At 62.1% G+C, this 16088-nt stretch overlaps 8 protein-coding genes across 8 annotated transcripts; 2 read left to right on the forward strand and 6 right to left on the reverse strand.

Moving 5' to 3' along the window:
- Window positions 1–272: 272 nt before the first annotated feature.
- Window positions 273–3318, reverse strand: RHTO_02706 (uncharacterized protein; the record flags this gene model as incomplete). The annotated part of the gene is made up of 7 exons (XM_016416380.1): window positions 273–563; window positions 622–696; window positions 752–2032; window positions 2093–2186; window positions 2245–2869; window positions 2927–3183; window positions 3302–3318. 7 exons carry the CDS (start codon window positions 3316–3318, stop codon window positions 273–275), a joined length of 2640 nt encoding a protein of 879 aa, XP_016276099.1.
- A 24-nt stretch (window positions 3319–3342) lies between these two features.
- On the reverse strand, window positions 3343–4236 carry RHTO_02707 (uncharacterized protein; the record flags this gene model as incomplete). The annotated part of the gene is made up of 3 exons (XM_016416381.1): window positions 3343–3507; window positions 3701–3765; window positions 3828–4236. The coding sequence occupies 3 exons, from the start codon at window positions 4234–4236 to the stop codon at window positions 3343–3345; spliced, it is 639 nt and encodes a 212-aa protein (XP_016276100.1).
- Window positions 4237–4431: 195 nt separating this feature from the next.
- On the forward strand, window positions 4432–5996 carry RHTO_02708 (uncharacterized protein; the record flags this gene model as incomplete). The annotated part of the gene is made up of 2 exons (XM_016416382.1): window positions 4432–5382; window positions 5493–5996. 2 exons carry the CDS (start codon window positions 4432–4434, stop codon window positions 5994–5996), a joined length of 1455 nt encoding a protein of 484 aa, XP_016276101.1.
- A 341-nt stretch (window positions 5997–6337) lies between these two features.
- RHTO_02709 (C-8 sterol isomerase (erg-1)) lies at window positions 6338–7411 on the forward strand (the record flags this gene model as incomplete). The annotated part of the gene is made up of 4 exons (XM_016416383.1): window positions 6338–6493; window positions 6585–7095; window positions 7158–7250; window positions 7371–7411. The coding sequence occupies 4 exons, from the start codon at window positions 6338–6340 to the stop codon at window positions 7409–7411; spliced, it is 801 nt and encodes a 266-aa protein (XP_016276102.1).
- A 408-nt stretch (window positions 7412–7819) lies between these two features.
- RHTO_02710 (YL1 nuclear family, transcription factor) lies at window positions 7820–9996 on the reverse strand (the record flags this gene model as incomplete). Its single annotated transcript, XM_016416384.1, has 5 exons — window positions 7820–8493; window positions 8557–9139; window positions 9207–9431; window positions 9547–9665; window positions 9729–9996. The coding sequence occupies 5 exons, from the start codon at window positions 9994–9996 to the stop codon at window positions 7820–7822; spliced, it is 1869 nt and encodes a 622-aa protein (XP_016276103.1).
- A 593-nt stretch (window positions 9997–10589) lies between these two features.
- RHTO_02711 (uncharacterized protein) lies at window positions 10590–11191 on the reverse strand (the record flags this gene model as incomplete). Its single annotated transcript, XM_016416385.1, has 4 exons — window positions 10590–10705; window positions 10840–10852; window positions 10978–11120; window positions 11182–11191. The coding sequence occupies 4 exons, from the start codon at window positions 11189–11191 to the stop codon at window positions 10590–10592; spliced, it is 282 nt and encodes a 93-aa protein (XP_016276104.1).
- Window positions 11192–11661: 470 nt separating this feature from the next.
- Window positions 11662–14114, reverse strand: RHTO_02712 (NAD dependent oxidoreductase; the record flags this gene model as incomplete). The annotated part of the gene is made up of 13 exons (XM_016416386.1): window positions 11662–11737; window positions 11850–11995; window positions 12065–12339; window positions 12401–12450; window positions 12602–12638; window positions 12704–12835; window positions 12909–13026; window positions 13109–13381; window positions 13441–13475; window positions 13556–13568; window positions 13753–13788; window positions 13878–13950; window positions 14062–14114. 13 exons carry the CDS (start codon window positions 14112–14114, stop codon window positions 11662–11664), a joined length of 1317 nt encoding a protein of 438 aa, XP_016276105.1.
- A 547-nt stretch (window positions 14115–14661) lies between these two features.
- RHTO_02713 (uncharacterized protein) lies at window positions 14662–15866 on the reverse strand (the record flags this gene model as incomplete). The annotated part of the gene is made up of 3 exons (XM_016416387.1): window positions 14662–14756; window positions 14820–15588; window positions 15654–15866. 3 exons carry the CDS (start codon window positions 15864–15866, stop codon window positions 14662–14664), a joined length of 1077 nt encoding a protein of 358 aa, XP_016276106.1.
- Between the last annotated feature and the right edge of the window lie 222 nt (window positions 15867–16088).

The raw sequence follows: 16088 nt of genomic DNA on the forward strand, positions 1-16088 counted from the left end.
CTGCGAGCGACCCGTTGTCTCCTAGGTCTTCCCCTCGTCGTCAGTACCTCCTCGAGCGTGCGTGCGAGGCACCCGCTCCATCCAGTGGAATCTTCTCCAGCATCATTCGGTCTAAGCGGCATCGCAAGCGAGAGAAAGTGAGAGAAGCTGGCATTGCGGGTGCAGAGGGAAAAGCGACGGGATAACAACAACTTCGAGAAGGGACAGCACAACCGAAAAAGCCGCTCGCTGCAACATGCGCCGCCTTGACACCATCCAAGGGAGATCCTCATTCACTTGCGCCTCGGGTCCCTCGACCTGTCCACGGCGGGCGGCCGCAAGGCGTTCTGATCCGGAAGAGGCGCGCCGCGAGCTCCGTAGGCGCTGGCGACGTTCGAGCCGGAGTGCGTAACGGGCGGCTGAGCGTGGAAGCCGTTCGAGTAGGAGGAGGCGGAGGGAGCGCCGTAACCGTTCGCTGACGTGCCACCATAGCCGTTCGAGGACGGTGCTGCGTAGCCGTTCGAGGGAGGTCCTGCGTAGCCGCTCGAAGCGGGTCCTGCACCGCCATACCCGTCGCCCGAGTTCTGCACGGGAGGCCAACATCAGTCTCTAGTTATGGAAGCGAGAGAAAGGCAGACTAACTTGACGAGCAGGCGGGCCTTGCGAGGCTTCGCGCCGGTAGTTCGCAGGCACGCGCGACTGCGAGCGGGGCTGCGCCTGCATGCAGGCCTGTCAGCAAGACGTCAGCAGAGAAAAGGGAAACGGTGCGCACCGGAGCGGCGGTCGACGAGTCGCGACTTGAGCTCCCGTCGTACCTCGAGTGGTCGTGATAGTCCCGCCTGGCCGGATCTTCGCGCTCGTCATGCCGGTATCCGTCGTTGCGCCTGTACCCGTCATCTCGCCTGTGGCCATCATCTCGCCTGTGTGAGTCGCTATCACTCCTCCGGTCGTCCCGCCAGTCGTCCTGCCGGTCAAAGTCCCTCCTGCGCTCGTCGCCCGCATAGCTTCGCTCCCTCTCCCGCTCGCGGTCACGCCCGCCCGACGGCGCAGCAGGCGGCCGCATCGAAGCCTCCTTCGACGAGCCGCGCTTCCCCTGCAGAAGAGCCAAGACCTCGTTGTCACGCCTCGCCTCGTTCGGGTTCGCCCTCGCGGTGGTAGGAGACAGCGAGGCGAACATTGACGCCTCTTGTCGCTCGATGAGATCCGGGTCGGGCTTGATCGCTGCGTGAGAGGCGGAAGTCGAGGCGGCAGGAGTCGTGTCGAAGGCGCGATACTGCGACGAGGTGTCGTAGGAGGAGTATGAGGTCGGCTGAGCGGCTGGAGGAGCTGCGTTGTCGCCGTAGAGGCGCTGAGGTTGCGCCTGCTGGTGCTGTTGCTGAGCACGAAGCGCCTCCTTTTCCCTCATGACGCGTTGAATCTCCTCCTGTTCAAAGTCGACCGCACCCCACGCCCGCTCATCCATCGGCTCGTCCTCAACAGGTGCAAAAGCAGCGGTCGAACCGGCCGACTCTACGTAGATGGCCCGTCCGCGGTCGTCGAACTGGCGCTTGCCGGTCGCTGAGAGCAGGGGTCGAGGGGGCGGTGGTGGTTGTCGCTTCCCTGGCGGGGCCGCGCTCGGCGCCCATGTACCGCTCGAGCCCGATGCAGCGGAAGCAGGAAAAGCAGCGACGCCACCCGTAGGCAGGCCCACCCTCTGAGCGAACTTCGCATGTTTGGCGGAGAGGCCGACAGGCGGAGCGGGAGTCGCTTGAGGCTGCGTCGCGGAAGCTGGACGATGTTGCGCGGGTGTACCTGCGCCGGCTCGACCAAACACCGGCGTGTTGAACGCCGAGCCGTTCGTCGACGAGGCCGTGTCGCCGAATACGACGGGCTGAGGTCGTGCGCCTGGCTGGAGGTTCGCCGCGGTCGAAGAGAACGGCAGCGGGTCGCCGCTCGCCGAGCGCTGGAGGCGGTCGCCCTTTTCCTTCTTCTTTTTCTTCTGCACCTGCGCGAGCTCATCACCCTCATCCGCATCGCTGTCCCCCATCGCGATCGCGCGCTTCTTGCCCTTCGCCTAAGCGGCCGAATCGTTCGCGCCTGTACCATTCGCGGCGGGCTGCGGCGCTGCACCAACCGTCTTCCTCCTCGCCGCGCTCGACGGGTCGTACGACTTGCGTAAGGAGCCATCGTCGTTGTACCAGCGCTCGAGCGTCGACGTGTCGAAGTTCCTGATCGGGCAAACCGTCAGCTTTCGACCGAGCAGAGGACAAGAGTGCGACGACACACTTAACCCAAGCCTTGACGAGCTGATACGTCTTCGAGTTGTCCTTGACCTCGCCGGGGAACGACTCGTGGACGTGAATCCTCAGTCGATGCACAACCTCAAGCAACTCTCCGTCGCTCAAGTCGTTGTCCTCGACAAACTTCTGAACGACGGCGGGGAGGAGATGGATCTCGACTGGCGCGAAGGCAATAGTCGAGAGGGCCTTGGTGCGCTCGACGTCGACGTCCGTTGCGCGCAGGCGCCAAACGCGATGCGGGACCGGCACATTCTTGTCCCTCAAGTCCTGGTAGGTCGACGTGTTCGGCCACGCGTCTTCGCCGGGCAGAGCCTTGACGAGCGTGAGCTTCTTGAAACGCTCGATGGCGCGCTCAACAGCCATGGTCTGCCTCTCGCTCGGGACGGGCAACTCCTGCATGTTCTTCGTCCGCTTCGCCTCGGACTCTTGCGCGAGCGAATCAAAGTCGAGGATGAGGTTGCGCGACATGACGTAGGCGGCGGTGAGGACTTTGCCGCGCTTCGAGCTGAGGACGCGAGGTCGGAACGAGTGCGGGTCCTCGGCGGAGAAGTACTTCTGGCGGAGCTGGTGGATCCAGAAGGCGTAGGGCGAGGTGATGGCGTTCATGATCTCTGCCAGCGGAACGTGTCAGCCTGTCCTCTCGTTCTCACGCGAGCGAGCGCACTTACCGCCCTTGTCGAGCGCCTTGCCCAACTGAACCCGCTTGAAGATCTCCCTCTCCTGGGCGTCGCTCAACTCGCGATAGAACCCGTACCGCAGCCGCTTCGAGTCGAACACCTGGCGCGCTTGAGGCTCCATCGTGCTGTATGTGAACTTCTTCTTCTTCTGATCAATCTGCGGAAGGTTAGGAAGGTCAGCGCGCGAGGATAAAGCAGCGGGCAGCGGGAAGGCGCGACTCACAGCAGCAAACTTGCCCTCGATGAAGCTGCGGAGGAAGACACGAGACGGGTTAGTGACACCACCGCAGAAGAAGAGGAACGCAGATGGCTAGGCAGAACTTTCTGACCTCGCTCTGCCTATGGGCAAGACCGCTTGCGACTCACCTCTTGATCGCCGTCATCCTCTGCTTCCCATCCGCACAATTTCACACCTTCCTCGGTACCTTCTTCCCCTTCGCCCTCCCCTTCGCGTCCACATCCTCCTCCAGCTCGCTCTCGCCGTCCGAATCCGACTCGCCCTTCCAACCCGCTGGCAACCTCGCCTTGTTCTCCGGGTCGATCTGGGCGTCGGGGTGGACGAGCTTGTAGCGCTTGTCGGAGGGGACGGGGGTAGATGTTGAAGAGGAGTTCGGGGACGTGCATGTTGCGCAGCAGGGACTCGATTAGCCCGGCAGAGTGCGTCTCGGGCCACTGGCGCGCCATGGGAAGAGACAGCGGCGAAGGAACGACTCGGAGTTTGTCAGCGCGTGCAGATAGGTTGCGAGGAAGCGAAAGGGAGCATACAACGGCCTCGCGCTGGTAATCCGGACTCAGGTTGATCACGCCCGCCTTCAGCATGTCGTAAATCTCTGTGCGCGTCTCTCTGTCAGCTCAGAGTCCAAGGCGTCAACAGAAGCGCCGGCGGACGCACCTCGAACCGTCTTGCTGCCAAACTCCTCCTCAGGCAGGACGCGCTCGCCCTTGTACAGCCCCTTGACCGCCTCCATCTTTTTCGCCTGCACAGCGCGCAACTGCTGCTCCGCTAGCGCCTCCTCATCCGAGCTGTCCTCGTCCTCGTCCTCCGTCGCAGACTGCAGATCGTCCAGCTCGTCCTCCTCATCGCCGTACCCGGTCCCCGCGTAGCCGTTCATCGCTGCGGTGTATGGCTGCGCAGAAGTCGATGCGACTGGCTGCTGCTGGTCTGCAAAGTACGAGGGAGTTGGCGCATGCGAGAGAGCGGGGGTTTGTTCGTTGAAGAGCGGGCGCGCCGAGTGCGGGTGAGCATGGCGGGGCATGTACTGCGAGTACGATGCCTCGGACGTGCTGTCGTCGTCGTCCATCGCGAGCGAGGTGGGAACGAAGGAAGCGATGAGAATGGACCGGGTTGTAATGATGAAGCAATAGAAATCGAGTTGTATTCAAACTGATTACGGCTGCCTCGCTTCCCTCAACTTCTCCCTTTCTCTCGCTCTGACTGCGCTCTGCTGGCCTGCCAACAAGCTAGCTGGATTGCCGAGGTCCCAAGCATCCCAGCGATGCCCGCCTTCGCCCCGCTCGACCCCTCAATCCCACACCCCCTCGCCCCCTCCTCTCCACTTCCCTCAAGATTCACCGCTCAAACCCACACCCTCGCAGCGCGCCTCTCTCGCACAGACGCACCGCGTAGAAAGAGCGGAATCGTACATCATGCGCCGCAGGGATTGGGGTTGCCGGAACTGATTTGTACGGGCGTCGAGGGGGATTGGGAGGGTCGGAGACCTGCTTGGGTAGCAGCGGAGCGGGGAGAGGAGCCTGCGGATCAGGAGCAGCTTGAGGAGAAAGAGGCGTGGCGGGCATTGGGCGTCGAGGGGATCCCGCGGGACATGGACGAGCGGGAGAACTGGGAACGGGTCAAGCGGGGCTGGCGAGAAGAGCGGCAGAGGGAGCGAGTACGGGCTCAACAAGCAGAGGAGGCCGCGATGATTACGAAGAAGCTGAAGGCGTTGGTGGATCCCTCGACTACCGACAGCCGACGACAGAAATCGACCGCATCCGCCTCGACTCCCGCTTCCACTTCGCGCCCTTCCCAGCCGACGCTCCTCACTTCGCACTTCTCTACCTCAAAAGCAACTGTATCTTCCTTCGCATCCGGCAAGAAGCCCGTGCCCGCCCCTCCCGCCGCCAACTCAATAAAGAAGAAACGTCCTTCGTCCTCTCCTCCCGCTCAGCCTCATCCTGCTCCACCTCCACATCGCCATGCTCGTCACTCTTCTTCACCTTACGAGGACGAAGCACCCGCACCAACCGGCAAATCGGGCGACTCGGGACAGTCGGGCAAGGCGTCGTTCCCTTCGCTTTCGAGCATCAACTCGGCTGGCCGAGCAGCGGAGGTCGAGGCGGGCTCGAGTCTCTCGTCAGGCGGAGAGATACGAGAAGAGGCTGAGGAGGAACGGAGGGAAGTGAGAGTGGCGGACGAGGAGATCTTGTTCGAGGGGGGATACACGCAGGTAAGTCCCGATGGCAGCTCACTCCGGTCGACGCGCGACCCGCTTGGTCTTGCGTACATCCGTACGAGTACGCTGTCGAACAACGGCACTGACGGTATTGTACGCGGCAGATGGTCCTCCCCGACCCGACCCCTTCCGCTCGTCCAACCGCCTCAACATCCGCAGCTGCACCTCCCCGCCCACTGTCACACTCCGCTCTCTCGCCTCACCCTCCGCCCCTCAATCTGCCCTGGTCTTCCCCTGGTCTGCGCGGCGACCCGGAAGACTCACACGGGAAGAGCAGCACGCCCGTTCCCCTCGCGCAACCCCAGCCTGTCCCTCGCATCCAAACCTCCACTTCCTCTCGCTCTTCACGCTCTCCTTCCCCTCCGTTTCAGCCCACTGCCGACCATCGGACCCGCCCCGCTCCTCCCTCTCGCGCCCTGACGAACTTCTCAACGACCACCACTTCTTCCGTCACCAACACCAACGGGCTTTATCACCGACCCAACCTCGCGCGTCTCTCAGAACTCGCAAGGACCGGAAGCGCGTTGAGTGTTAGGAGTAACGGCAGCGAAGCGGGGGAGGGGATGAGGGAGATTGAGCGGTTTCTGGAGGAGGAGGCGAGGGAGTGAGCTGGGACTGGAGAGGTGCGGGACAGAGCAGTGCGGTGCTTGTAAGAGAGGACGTAGCGGGGTCCCTTGAGCGGTGTTGTGCCATTACTTCGCTTGTTTTCCCAGTTCCAACACGCGGAGATGGCTTATGCGCCCGTCCTTTCCGCTCGGATGGCTTCTCCGGCCCTTTGTAAGGCTTCAGCGACTCAGCAACCCTCTCTGATGCCGCCGGACCCGACCTCGCGGCGAGCGGGACTGGTCCTCGCTCGCATCTCGCTCGCTCGGCTCTCGTCGTTCGACAGTCTCTCTCTCTCGCTCTTGCTCCCGCCAGACGCGACAGAAAGTCCACACCCGCGAACATCATGTCCACGCCACACCGCAAAACGCGCACGACGGCCTCTGGCGCTGCGCCCATCCGCCTGCACCCTCAGTCGCGGTGGACAATGCGGAACCTGGTTGTCGCGGGGCTTGCGTTGGGGTTGCTGAGTGCTCTTGTGCGTGTGTTGGAGAGTGTCAAGGTGCGTACAGGCTCTCCGCTTCCCGAGGGAGCTGAGCTGACCGCCGTCCTTGTCCTCCTCGTTCAACCATGATCCTGTCGGTCGCCCACAGTCACGGTGGTACATCTTCGACCCTCCAACGCTGCACAAGCTCTGCCAAGAGTCGCTCGCACTGCACGGCAACGACACCGTTTCCGTCGTCTCTCACATCGTCACCTCACTCCAACAAACCCACCCTTCCTTCGCTATCAACACACAGTTCTCCGCCACCCCGCTCCTTTCCTCCCCTACGAACGGCAGCATCATCCCCTCCTCCTACACGCCCAACGACCGCGAATGGGTCTGGAACAACGCCGGCGGAGCGATGGGCGCAATGTTCATCATCCACGCGAGTATCACCGAGTACTTGATCGTCTTCGGCACGCCCCTGGGCACAGAAGGTCACACGGGCCGTCATACGGCGGACGACTTCTTCCATATCCTCGCGGGAGAGCAGTGGGCTGCCAAGGCTGGGTCGTTCGAGATGGAGCGGTATGTGGCGGGAGATGTGCACCACCTTGTCCGTGGAGAGGTCAAGCAGTACAAGTTCCACGAGGGCGGGTTTGCGCTCGAGCTTGCGCAGGGTGCGTCCTGCGTCGTACCTTCCTCACTCTACGAACTCGACTGACCCGATGAGCTGGCGCAGGCTGGATCCCCCTCATGCTCCCCTTCGGTTTCGCCGACACCTTCTTCTCCACTCTCGACATCCCGACACTCTACAACACCGTCCGCATCACCGGTGCGTTCCCCTCACTCGACCTCGCTGGATAGCGGTTGCGTCCCTCCGTCTGCCTTCTCGGGCTGGGAGAGGACGCTGAGACGCTACCATGTTCGTCGGGACTGACGATGTGGCTCACAGGCCGCGAGATGATCAAGAATCTTCTCCACGGCAAGATGTAAGCGATTAGCCCTCATTTCTCTTCGCCTTTCCTCCGCCGTCAAACCCTCGGCAGCATTCTTGGGACTTGGCCGGTACAGCTGGGACAGACGGAAGGGAGGGTATCTATCGGGTGCTGAGATAGAGGAATAAGCAGTAGGAATTGGGAAGTCGGCGCGCAGGCGTCCCTAATTGCAAGCCGGAAACAAGCTTTCTCGCCCAGCAAATCCGTAAGAGAGGGAGCGAGGAGCACAACAGAACGTTTCGCGGAAGATCGAGAGACGAACGGTAGGAAACGCGGGCTAGTTCCGACTCTGCTCGACCGACTACGAGGAGGCACTTCTCCTCCAGTCTTCTTCCGCAACGCATATCCCGACCCCACCTGAACGCCGCCCGGTCCATCAATACGCAAGCCGCAGAAGTGGCGCCGCTCACTGCCCCTGCGGCGGTCCAAACGCGCTCTTCCCGCTTCCGAGCTGGATCGACCTCGCCTGCGGAGCCTGCGACGCGCCAACCATCGGGTGAGGTGCGTACTGAGCTTGAGCCCCGTTTGGCGAAGGGAAGGGCGGTTGAGCGGGGAAGGCAGGAAGCGGAGGTTGGGCTGGAGCTGGCGGGAGAGGCGGGAGTTGCGCGCCGGCTGGAGGAGGCGGGAGGGTGTTCTGCGGTGGCGCGGGGTACTGCGCGGCCGGATCGGCGGGGAGAGACGACCGACCACGCTGGCCTCGTCCGCTCCCGCCCGCGTGGGCATACTCGATCTTGTACGGGTTCTCCACCTGCGGTCGCTGCTGCTGCTGCGGATAGCCCTGACCCGTCGCACGGGCCTTGCCCTTCGCCATCGCAGGATTGACAGGCGGCGGCGTAGCGACGGCATACATGAGCCTCGAACCAGGCGGGAGCGGCCTTTTGGACCAGCTCTTCTCGACGTCGCGCATGAGGCCGAAACCGGTCGTGCCGGTGTAGGCGGAGAGAGAGTCGGACCAGATGAAGGCTTGGTGGTCGACGATAGCGTTGAGGGTGCGGAAGGCGGAGAGGGTGCCATAGGGAGTCAAGGTTCGAGGGTCGCGGTAGCGCGCGATCAGGCCGGTGATTGGGCACAGGGTGTGCTCTGCGGCCAAGCACTTGTCAGTGACAGGGAAGAGAGAGCGACTGAGCAAAATGCGGAACGCACTCGTGCCATTCTTCGGCATGGGCGGCGGCTTGGTCCAGTCGACATGGTCGCCAAACAACGCCTCGAGCTCTTCCCCGCGCGAGCCTTCGAATTGGTCAAATATGAGCCAGTTGCGGCAGTACTCCTGCGACTCGGGCGGCTGGGAAGTGATGGAGTCGGCGTCGATCGGGTTAAGGATGCCGTTGAGCGAGGCGGAGGTCGAGGGCTTCGCCACGGCGTTCGAGCGGGTGCTGCCCGACGGACCAGCAACAGCGCCACCAGTCTCCGCTCCACCAGCCTTCCAACCCTTCTGTCCACTCTCGCCAATAACCTCAATCAGCCTCTTCCTCCCCTTCTCCATCTTCTCCTCCTTCCCCTTGCCCTTATCCACCCTCCCCTGCACCCTACTTAAGAACGTGAGTTTCGGGCCGATGATCTCGTACCGCATGCCGGCGATCCGTTCTTGCTCGCGACGGTCCTCCTCGGCGGCGTAAAAGGCGAGCAAGGCGGCGCGGTTCTTCTCTTCTGTCTCGAGGGCTTCGGCGATCAGGTCGGCTTGAGTTAGGGTGCGAGTCGCCTTCTTCGTCTGCTTCGGGGCGACGGCCTATAGGCGGCAAATTCGGGAGTAAGAAGCTGGTTTAGCGAAGGCGAAAGACTCGGCTGCAACGCACTTTGCGCTGCTCCGTCTCCTTCAGCCTCTCCTGCACCTGCCTCCTACTCTCGACCGCGGTCCTCCTCGTACTCTCCCTCTGCGGCGCGTACAACGCCGGATCAATCGCAACCTTCTTCTTCTTCTTCGGCGGCTCATCCCCTCCCTCCTCTGCTCCCCCATCGAGAGTCGTTGCCGAGGTGGAAGCGACGGCTGCTGCGGCGGCTTTTTTGCGAGCGGCTTTGGTCTGCCGAGCGAAGGGGTGGACGGGGGCTTGGAAACCTTTCTTCTTCTTCGTGCGCTCCGCCTGCGACCAATCGGTCAGCGGGCTTGTAGAGCATAGCGAACGCGATGTGACAAACCTTCTTGGCCTCCTTTGCTTCGCGCTGTAGCCGCTTCTCGCCCGCCTCCTCATCGTCCTCCTCATCTCCCGCATCCTCATCCGTCGACCCGAAATCCGAATCAAACTCGTCCTTCTCCTCTGCTCGCCCAAACTCTTGCCGTCAGCCACGCACATCGAGAGAGCGAGAGGAAGGGCACTCACCCTTCTGCTCAAACTCCTCGTCGTTCTCCTCCTCCCTAAACATCTCCTCCGTCTCGACTTTCGCACTCGCCTCGTCCTCAATAAGCGCCTGCATCCTCGCACCCGCATTGCTGCGCCTCGAGCGCGTCGCGAGGTTTGGCTCGACCTCGACATGCTCCGAGTCTGATGAGGAGTCGTCGTCGGATGAGGCGGCATCGGCGGCGGACGACGCGGCTTCGGGCTCCTCTGATGGCTCGGGTGAGCTGCGTGCACGAGCGCGGCGGGCCATAGCGGTGCGACAAGCGGGAGCGTGTGAAGCGGGTGAGGAGAAGGAGCGGGACGGGCGGTGACGGTGTGGGTGGAGCGGGCTGGACGCGTCTCTCCGGGCTTGAACGCTGCACGATGCTTGCTGTGGACTTTAGCAGCGCTTTCCAGCTGTGTGCGACGAGGAACGGCGGACTTGCTCGCTCTCTAGGATTCGAATCGCTCTCGCTATCCAGGAACGGTATCCAGCGGTCTTCAACGGGGCTTACTGCACTCTTCATGAGCTGCTGCAGTGCTCTGACAGGCACGAAAGCGGCACGAGTGAGGGACGCGGGCTCGGTGAGGGGTCGAAGGGAAAGAGCGGGTTGCGAAGTTGGAAACGACGCGAAACCAGCGCAGCATGTGCAGTATCGGCTTTCTTCAGACGACGCAGGGAGCGAGGTGTACAGCAGGAGCGCTGCCGAAGAGGCGAGGTCGTGGAACGAGCAAGATCCGCTCGTTGGAACCGCTCTCCAACTCTGCCAACTTCACCGCGTTCGCGTACAGTCACATCAAGATGCTAATTACATTGCTGTTCTCCTTCTCTTCATCCCCTAGTCCGGCCTGAGTGAAGCGCATCTAGAGGTCCGCGGTCGTCGCACCGGACGAGCCCTCGTTGGAGAACTTCTTGCTCTCCGAGTCGGTCTTGACGTCGGCGCCGGCGCCGGCGTTGGCGGGGTATTCGTTGTTGACGTCTGCGTGTAGCGTGGGTGGATTGGTGCGAAGAGGGGCGAGGAGGGAGGTGCGGATGGCGAGAAACGGGGCGAGCGGGAAGACGGTCAGCATTCATCCGCTGGCTTGGCAGTGACAGAAGCGATGCTTGACGCACTGGGCTGCGAGGACTGCAGGGCAGAAAGAGGGCACATTGTCAGCATGAGGTGGACTTGGGCGAGGAAGACGAGTGCTCGTCTCGAGCGACTCGCCCCGCCTCCAGCGAGATCGCCTGCACTGAAGCGCTCGAACTCACGGTATCACCCTTCATGCTGCTCTCGGAATCGTTCATCTCCCTCCCGCCCGACTGACTGTCCTTTCCCTGTCCCGAGAACTGCTGTCCGCCGACGGAGCCCTCGCCAAGTGCCTTGTTGTCCGAGCCGAGTCCAGTTGCCGAGTCTGTTACGCTGATGTCAGCTCGAGGAGGAGGGAGAGGAGTGCCGCGAGAGGGGTGACGGACTGGAAGACATGGTTTGAAGCTGCGCGAGTGGGACGAGGATCAGGTCAGCTCCTCTTCACTGCGAGTGTCTCTGCGTCACTTACTGTGTGTGTACGAGTGCACGAGTGTGAAGGAAGAGGGAGAACAAGAGAAAGCGAGTCGTCCACTCGGTGACGCACTCTCGAGTTGACGTGTCCCCCCCGACCTTCGCAAACCGAGGCAGACCGTTTTCTCGCGCACTTCACTATCTTTCGACGCTGTCAAGGTTGCAAGCGACGTATTTTGACGTTCGTACGACGCAGACTCTCAAGTAACGACGCCGGAAGAGGAAGACGGCGAGGAATCTTTTCTTTGCAAACTTCGAGGGAGAGAAGGAGACGTCTTTGCCTGCTGTCTCTGGTTCTGATGAGCGAGAGCGAGAGAATCTTCTGATCGGGGTACTGAGAGTGAAACGAAGAGAGCGGAACAAGGGGAGAGAGGGAAGGGAGAGGGGAGGGCAATCTAGGCGGCAACCTTCTTCTCCTTCTTCCTGAAGCGCTTCGTGTTGGCCTCCGAGATCTGGCGGATGGCCCAGGAGCTGTAGAGCCGCCGCAGAAGGCAGAGAGGAAGGGAAAGAGGGAGGGAAGAAGCGGGAGTCAGCGCAAGTTCGTCCTCCTGCTCGGGGACGAAGTGAGGAACTCGCTACGTACAGCGCGTACGTCTTAGCCGCATCAGCGTAACTGGATAATATCGCGAAACTATCGTCATCCGCCACGGCGCTGTCGGTAGCTTGGCCCTCCGGAATCTCGTCGATCCAGCCGGCGAGTTCCGAGAGGTACGGGTCGTCGCGCTCGAACTGCATGCGACTCGGGTTCATCAGCGCACGCTCAGGTTGACGTTGCACAGCGAGGGACAGAGTACGCACCGTGTACACCTGCTCATCGTCCCCCTCCGGCGTGCGGACCCTCAACTCCGGCGCGTTATACGGATCAATCAACTTCAACTGGTACCCATCGCACAAGACGTCCAACTCGCACGAGTACTTGTACCCCTGGAGGACGAGCGCGTGCGTCAAGGATCCGACGGCGCCGTTCTCGTATTTCCAGGTCGCGGACGTCACGCGCGGGATGCGGTCGTCGGGCGCAATGGAGGATTCGTCGACGGGCACGGCGGAGAGTTGGCCGGCGGGCTCGTCCCACTCTGCGCGAGGCGAGGAAGAAGTGAGCGGAGGGAGGAGACGGAGAAAGCGAGGGAAACGCACCGAGAGCATGCGCTTGGACGCTGTCCATGTCGACGTCGCCGCCGAAGTACCTGCAATCGTGTGCAGCGGAGCGAGAAAGACGTGGAGGTGCGCGCGGAGTGAGGAGGGACACGAGGTGAGGGAAGGAAGCCGGGACGTCAGCGGGAGCTAGGAAAGACGTCCAGGACCCCGTTTAAGCCGGTAGATCGCGAGTTCACGTACCTCGACAAGTCGATGAAGTGCGTCGCCTGCTCAACAACTATTCCGCCGCAAGAGGTCAGTCTAACCCGCATCATATGTAGAGATGAGCTCAAGCGAACGCACTGGGTCCGCAGTCCTTGCTCTTCATCCACCACGCAGGCTTGGCGATGTTGGCGTACGAGCAGACGTAGCGAGCGTTGGTAGCCATCACTTCGAGCTCGTTGTCCTCGATGATCTGGCGCATCTTCTGGACGACTGCGTCACGATCCCGAGTCAGTCGGTGCGTGGAGGGGTCGTGAAAAAAGGAGGGTAAGGTGGTGGGACGGACCGCGCAGGTAGCGGAGGAAGTAGCCGACTGATACGACGGCTTTCGAGTCGACGAGGGCTTTGGCGACCGTGAGCGCCTCGTCGACCGAGTCGGCCGAGAGCGGCTTCTCGATGAACATCTGTCAGAGCCGACAGCCATAGACATCAGTCACCTAGTCCAACGAGGAACCAGGGAGAGAAAGCGCCTGCGCCTGAACTCACCGCCGGCGTGTCCTTGGGGAAGTGCTTCAACACCTGCATCTCAAAGTCCCTCCCCTGCTTCGTCGAACCCCTGAACGCGGCCGGACTTCCGACGACAAACGCATGCGGACGCTCGTGCTCCTTCATGGTCGAGACAAAGTCGTCGAGCGAGGAACAGATGCGCGTGTCGCGGTAGGCCATCTCGACGAACGAGGAGCGCTTGACGTCAAGGCGTTGCTTGGCGACGGTCTCGTTGGGGTCGATGATTGCGACGACTTTGAGACGCGGGCCGAGCTGTAGTAGGAGCGGGGTGAGCGAGGAAGAGCATGTCGAGAGCGGGTCACGAGTCGCACCTTGTTCTCGAGGCGGAACGAGTGGTCCCAAGGTCCTGCAAGACGCAGACTATCAACCAGCTGCTTTACCTCGGGAAGATAGGGAAAGCAGCAAGGGAGGAGTGCCGGGACTCACCCTCATCGCTTCCCTGTTCGTCAGCAAAGCGAGGTCACGGAGTCAGCATGCCATTCCGCAAGCATCCCGCTTCTCCCGTTCCCCTCGCCGTCCTCTTCTCCCAGCAACAAAGACCGCCTCAGCCTATCCGCGGAGTTCCCGTCCCTCCTCTCGCTGTTCCACGAGAACCGCTCGAGGCGGAGTGGCAGGAAACGCACAAAGTTGATGTTGCCAGCGCCGACAAAGATGATTTTCTGCCATCCAAACAACGATCCAGATCAGCTCATTCTCAAGCAGTGCCGCGAGGAGAGGAGGAAAAGGTGCTGGCGACGAGGGAACGCACGAAGGGAGCGCCTGGCTCGGGCTTCTTGTGGTGGGTGAGGGGTCCGAGGCGGGTCGTAGCGATAGATGGGCGACTGCACGAGTCCATACGAAGCGCAGGTCAGCTCGCGTACGACCGAAAAGTCGCTCGTCGATGGGACCGAGCGATGAGGAGAGCGGTAGCTCGAGCGAGGGGATGGACAAACCGGACGCTTGAGCGCCTGCGACCCTGCTGAGCTTCACCGAATGAACCTGGCATTTCTGGCTGTGTAGCGGTTGGGATTGAAGCGTGAGGACGAGGAAAGGAGTGCGTCAGCGAGAGAGGGACCGAGGGCGAGGATGTGGGGTTCGTGCGGGTGAGAGAGGAGAGCTGGAGCGAGCTCAGGCGACGTTACACGCACAGCAACGTACGAGCAAGCAAGTTAGCGAGCGAGAAAGAGCACGAGGAAGCTGAGGCGGACAACGAACTGCCGACGAGCTGGCGAAGGCGGCGCGGGCCTCCGGCGCGACATCGATGCGGGTGTGGAGCACAGCGGGCGCAGCAGCGAAAAGGTGTGGAGCCTCGCAGGAGGAAAGCTTTCGTCAGCAGCGAGCGAGGAGGGCGCAAAGAGGAGGCAAAGGCGAGGAGGACTCGCGCGAGAAACGGGCTACATGGCATGCAAAGAGGCTGGACTTGCCCAGGCCGATAGAGACACAAGCAAGAATCATACAACGTCGAAAGAAAGAAGGGAACGCGCGAGGACGGGGAGAAGAAGTGGTGGGTGAGCGCTTGGGAAGGCCGTGGGTTGACGAGTCGTTGCGCGTCCCTACTTGACAGAGACGGTCCGCCTGCGCCTCTGGTGCAACGTCGAGTGATCCGCTCGGCGCTTGACGACGACCTGGAAGCGAGCGGGCGACGACGCTGACAGGCGAACGAGGAAAGTCAGTTCGTCCTGAACTTCTGCCGACAAGCAGAAACACGCACCTTCCCGCTTTCCCAGCCCGACCATCCCACCAACCCCATCCACCGCTTCTCCAACAACACCCGCAACCTCCCCAACGGCCTCCTGAACCGCATCCAACACCCCTCTCATCGCTACCGCCTGCGCAGGCGTCGTCGTACTGCTACTGCTACTGCTGGACGTGGCATGCGAGATCGCATAGCTTCCTGGTACGCCACCGGGGGGCATCGTACCCGGCGGTCCCGAGAACGTCGGAGGGTGAAGAGCCGTCCCAGGGTCTGGCGTGGTTCTGCCGTATCCTCCTACCGGCGTTGTCGTCGTGGTCGATGCAGCAGGGGTGGTCGTGGGAGAAGGAGGGACGTCCCGCTTCGAGCCGAGGATGGAGGAGAGGTACGACTCGTGCCGTTCGTGCCAGAGAAGTCGGTGCGTCGCTGCGGGGGTTGTGGTTGGTTGAGGGGTCGGAGGAGGGGTAGTAGGAGTCGGAGGAGGAGGAGGCGGAGGGGTGGTGGTACGGTGTCCGACGATGCGAGAAGTTGCGGGGTCAGAGGAGGAGGCAGGGGTAGTCGTCGGCGGCGAGGGCTGCGACGAAGCGGCGGCGAGTGACGAAGACTTGCGCTCGACGAACGGAATCCGACGGATTGCTGAGCTTGAAGCAGGCGTCGTCGTCGAGCCAGCCGCAGCAGCACCTTGCTTTCCTCCGCCGAAAGCTTGGCTGGTCGCGCTTGAGGAGGAGCTCGACTCGAGAGGCGGGAAACTCGGCATCGTCGGTGTGCTATTAGGCGTAGTGATAGTCTGCGCCGGCGCTGTACCCCAAGCCAAGCACATCAGCACCCCGTCCTCCCTCCGTCGAGACGAACCGCGCCAAACTCACTCGTAAACTGGTTCACGTTACTTCCGATAGGCGGGAGCGTCGCCGTATCCTGACCCGACGTCGGGTCCTGGATGATACTCGGTCCCCAGACCCATCGTCGTTGGCGCTGGTGGTCGTAGTGAGAGGGGCGGTCTTGGGATTGGGCGGAGGCGAGGAGTGCGAAGGCCGCGACGGAGGAGACGAGGGTGATTGTGCGCATTTGGGAGCGGAAGAAGGCGGGCGGGCGCCTGTGCAGGAGTGGTGAGGAGGAAGGCCGGGAAGGCGAGACGAGGGTGGGAAGGGAAAGAGCGACAAGGGTTGGACAGGCGGTACGAGCGCAAGCGAGGCGTTACAAGCAGTCGAGAGACCACAAAGGAGACAAATCAGAGGCCCCAGCGGGCGGTGTCATCGAAGCGCGAGAAGAAGAGGACGCAAAGGAAGC

Source organism: Rhodotorula toruloides (genome assembly GCF_000320785.1).
Source record: "Rhodotorula toruloides NP11 unplaced genomic scaffold Scaffold2, whole genome shotgun sequence".
In the NCBI taxonomy this organism is placed as follows: Eukaryota; Fungi; Basidiomycota; class Microbotryomycetes; order Sporidiobolales; family Sporidiobolaceae; genus Rhodotorula; species Rhodotorula toruloides.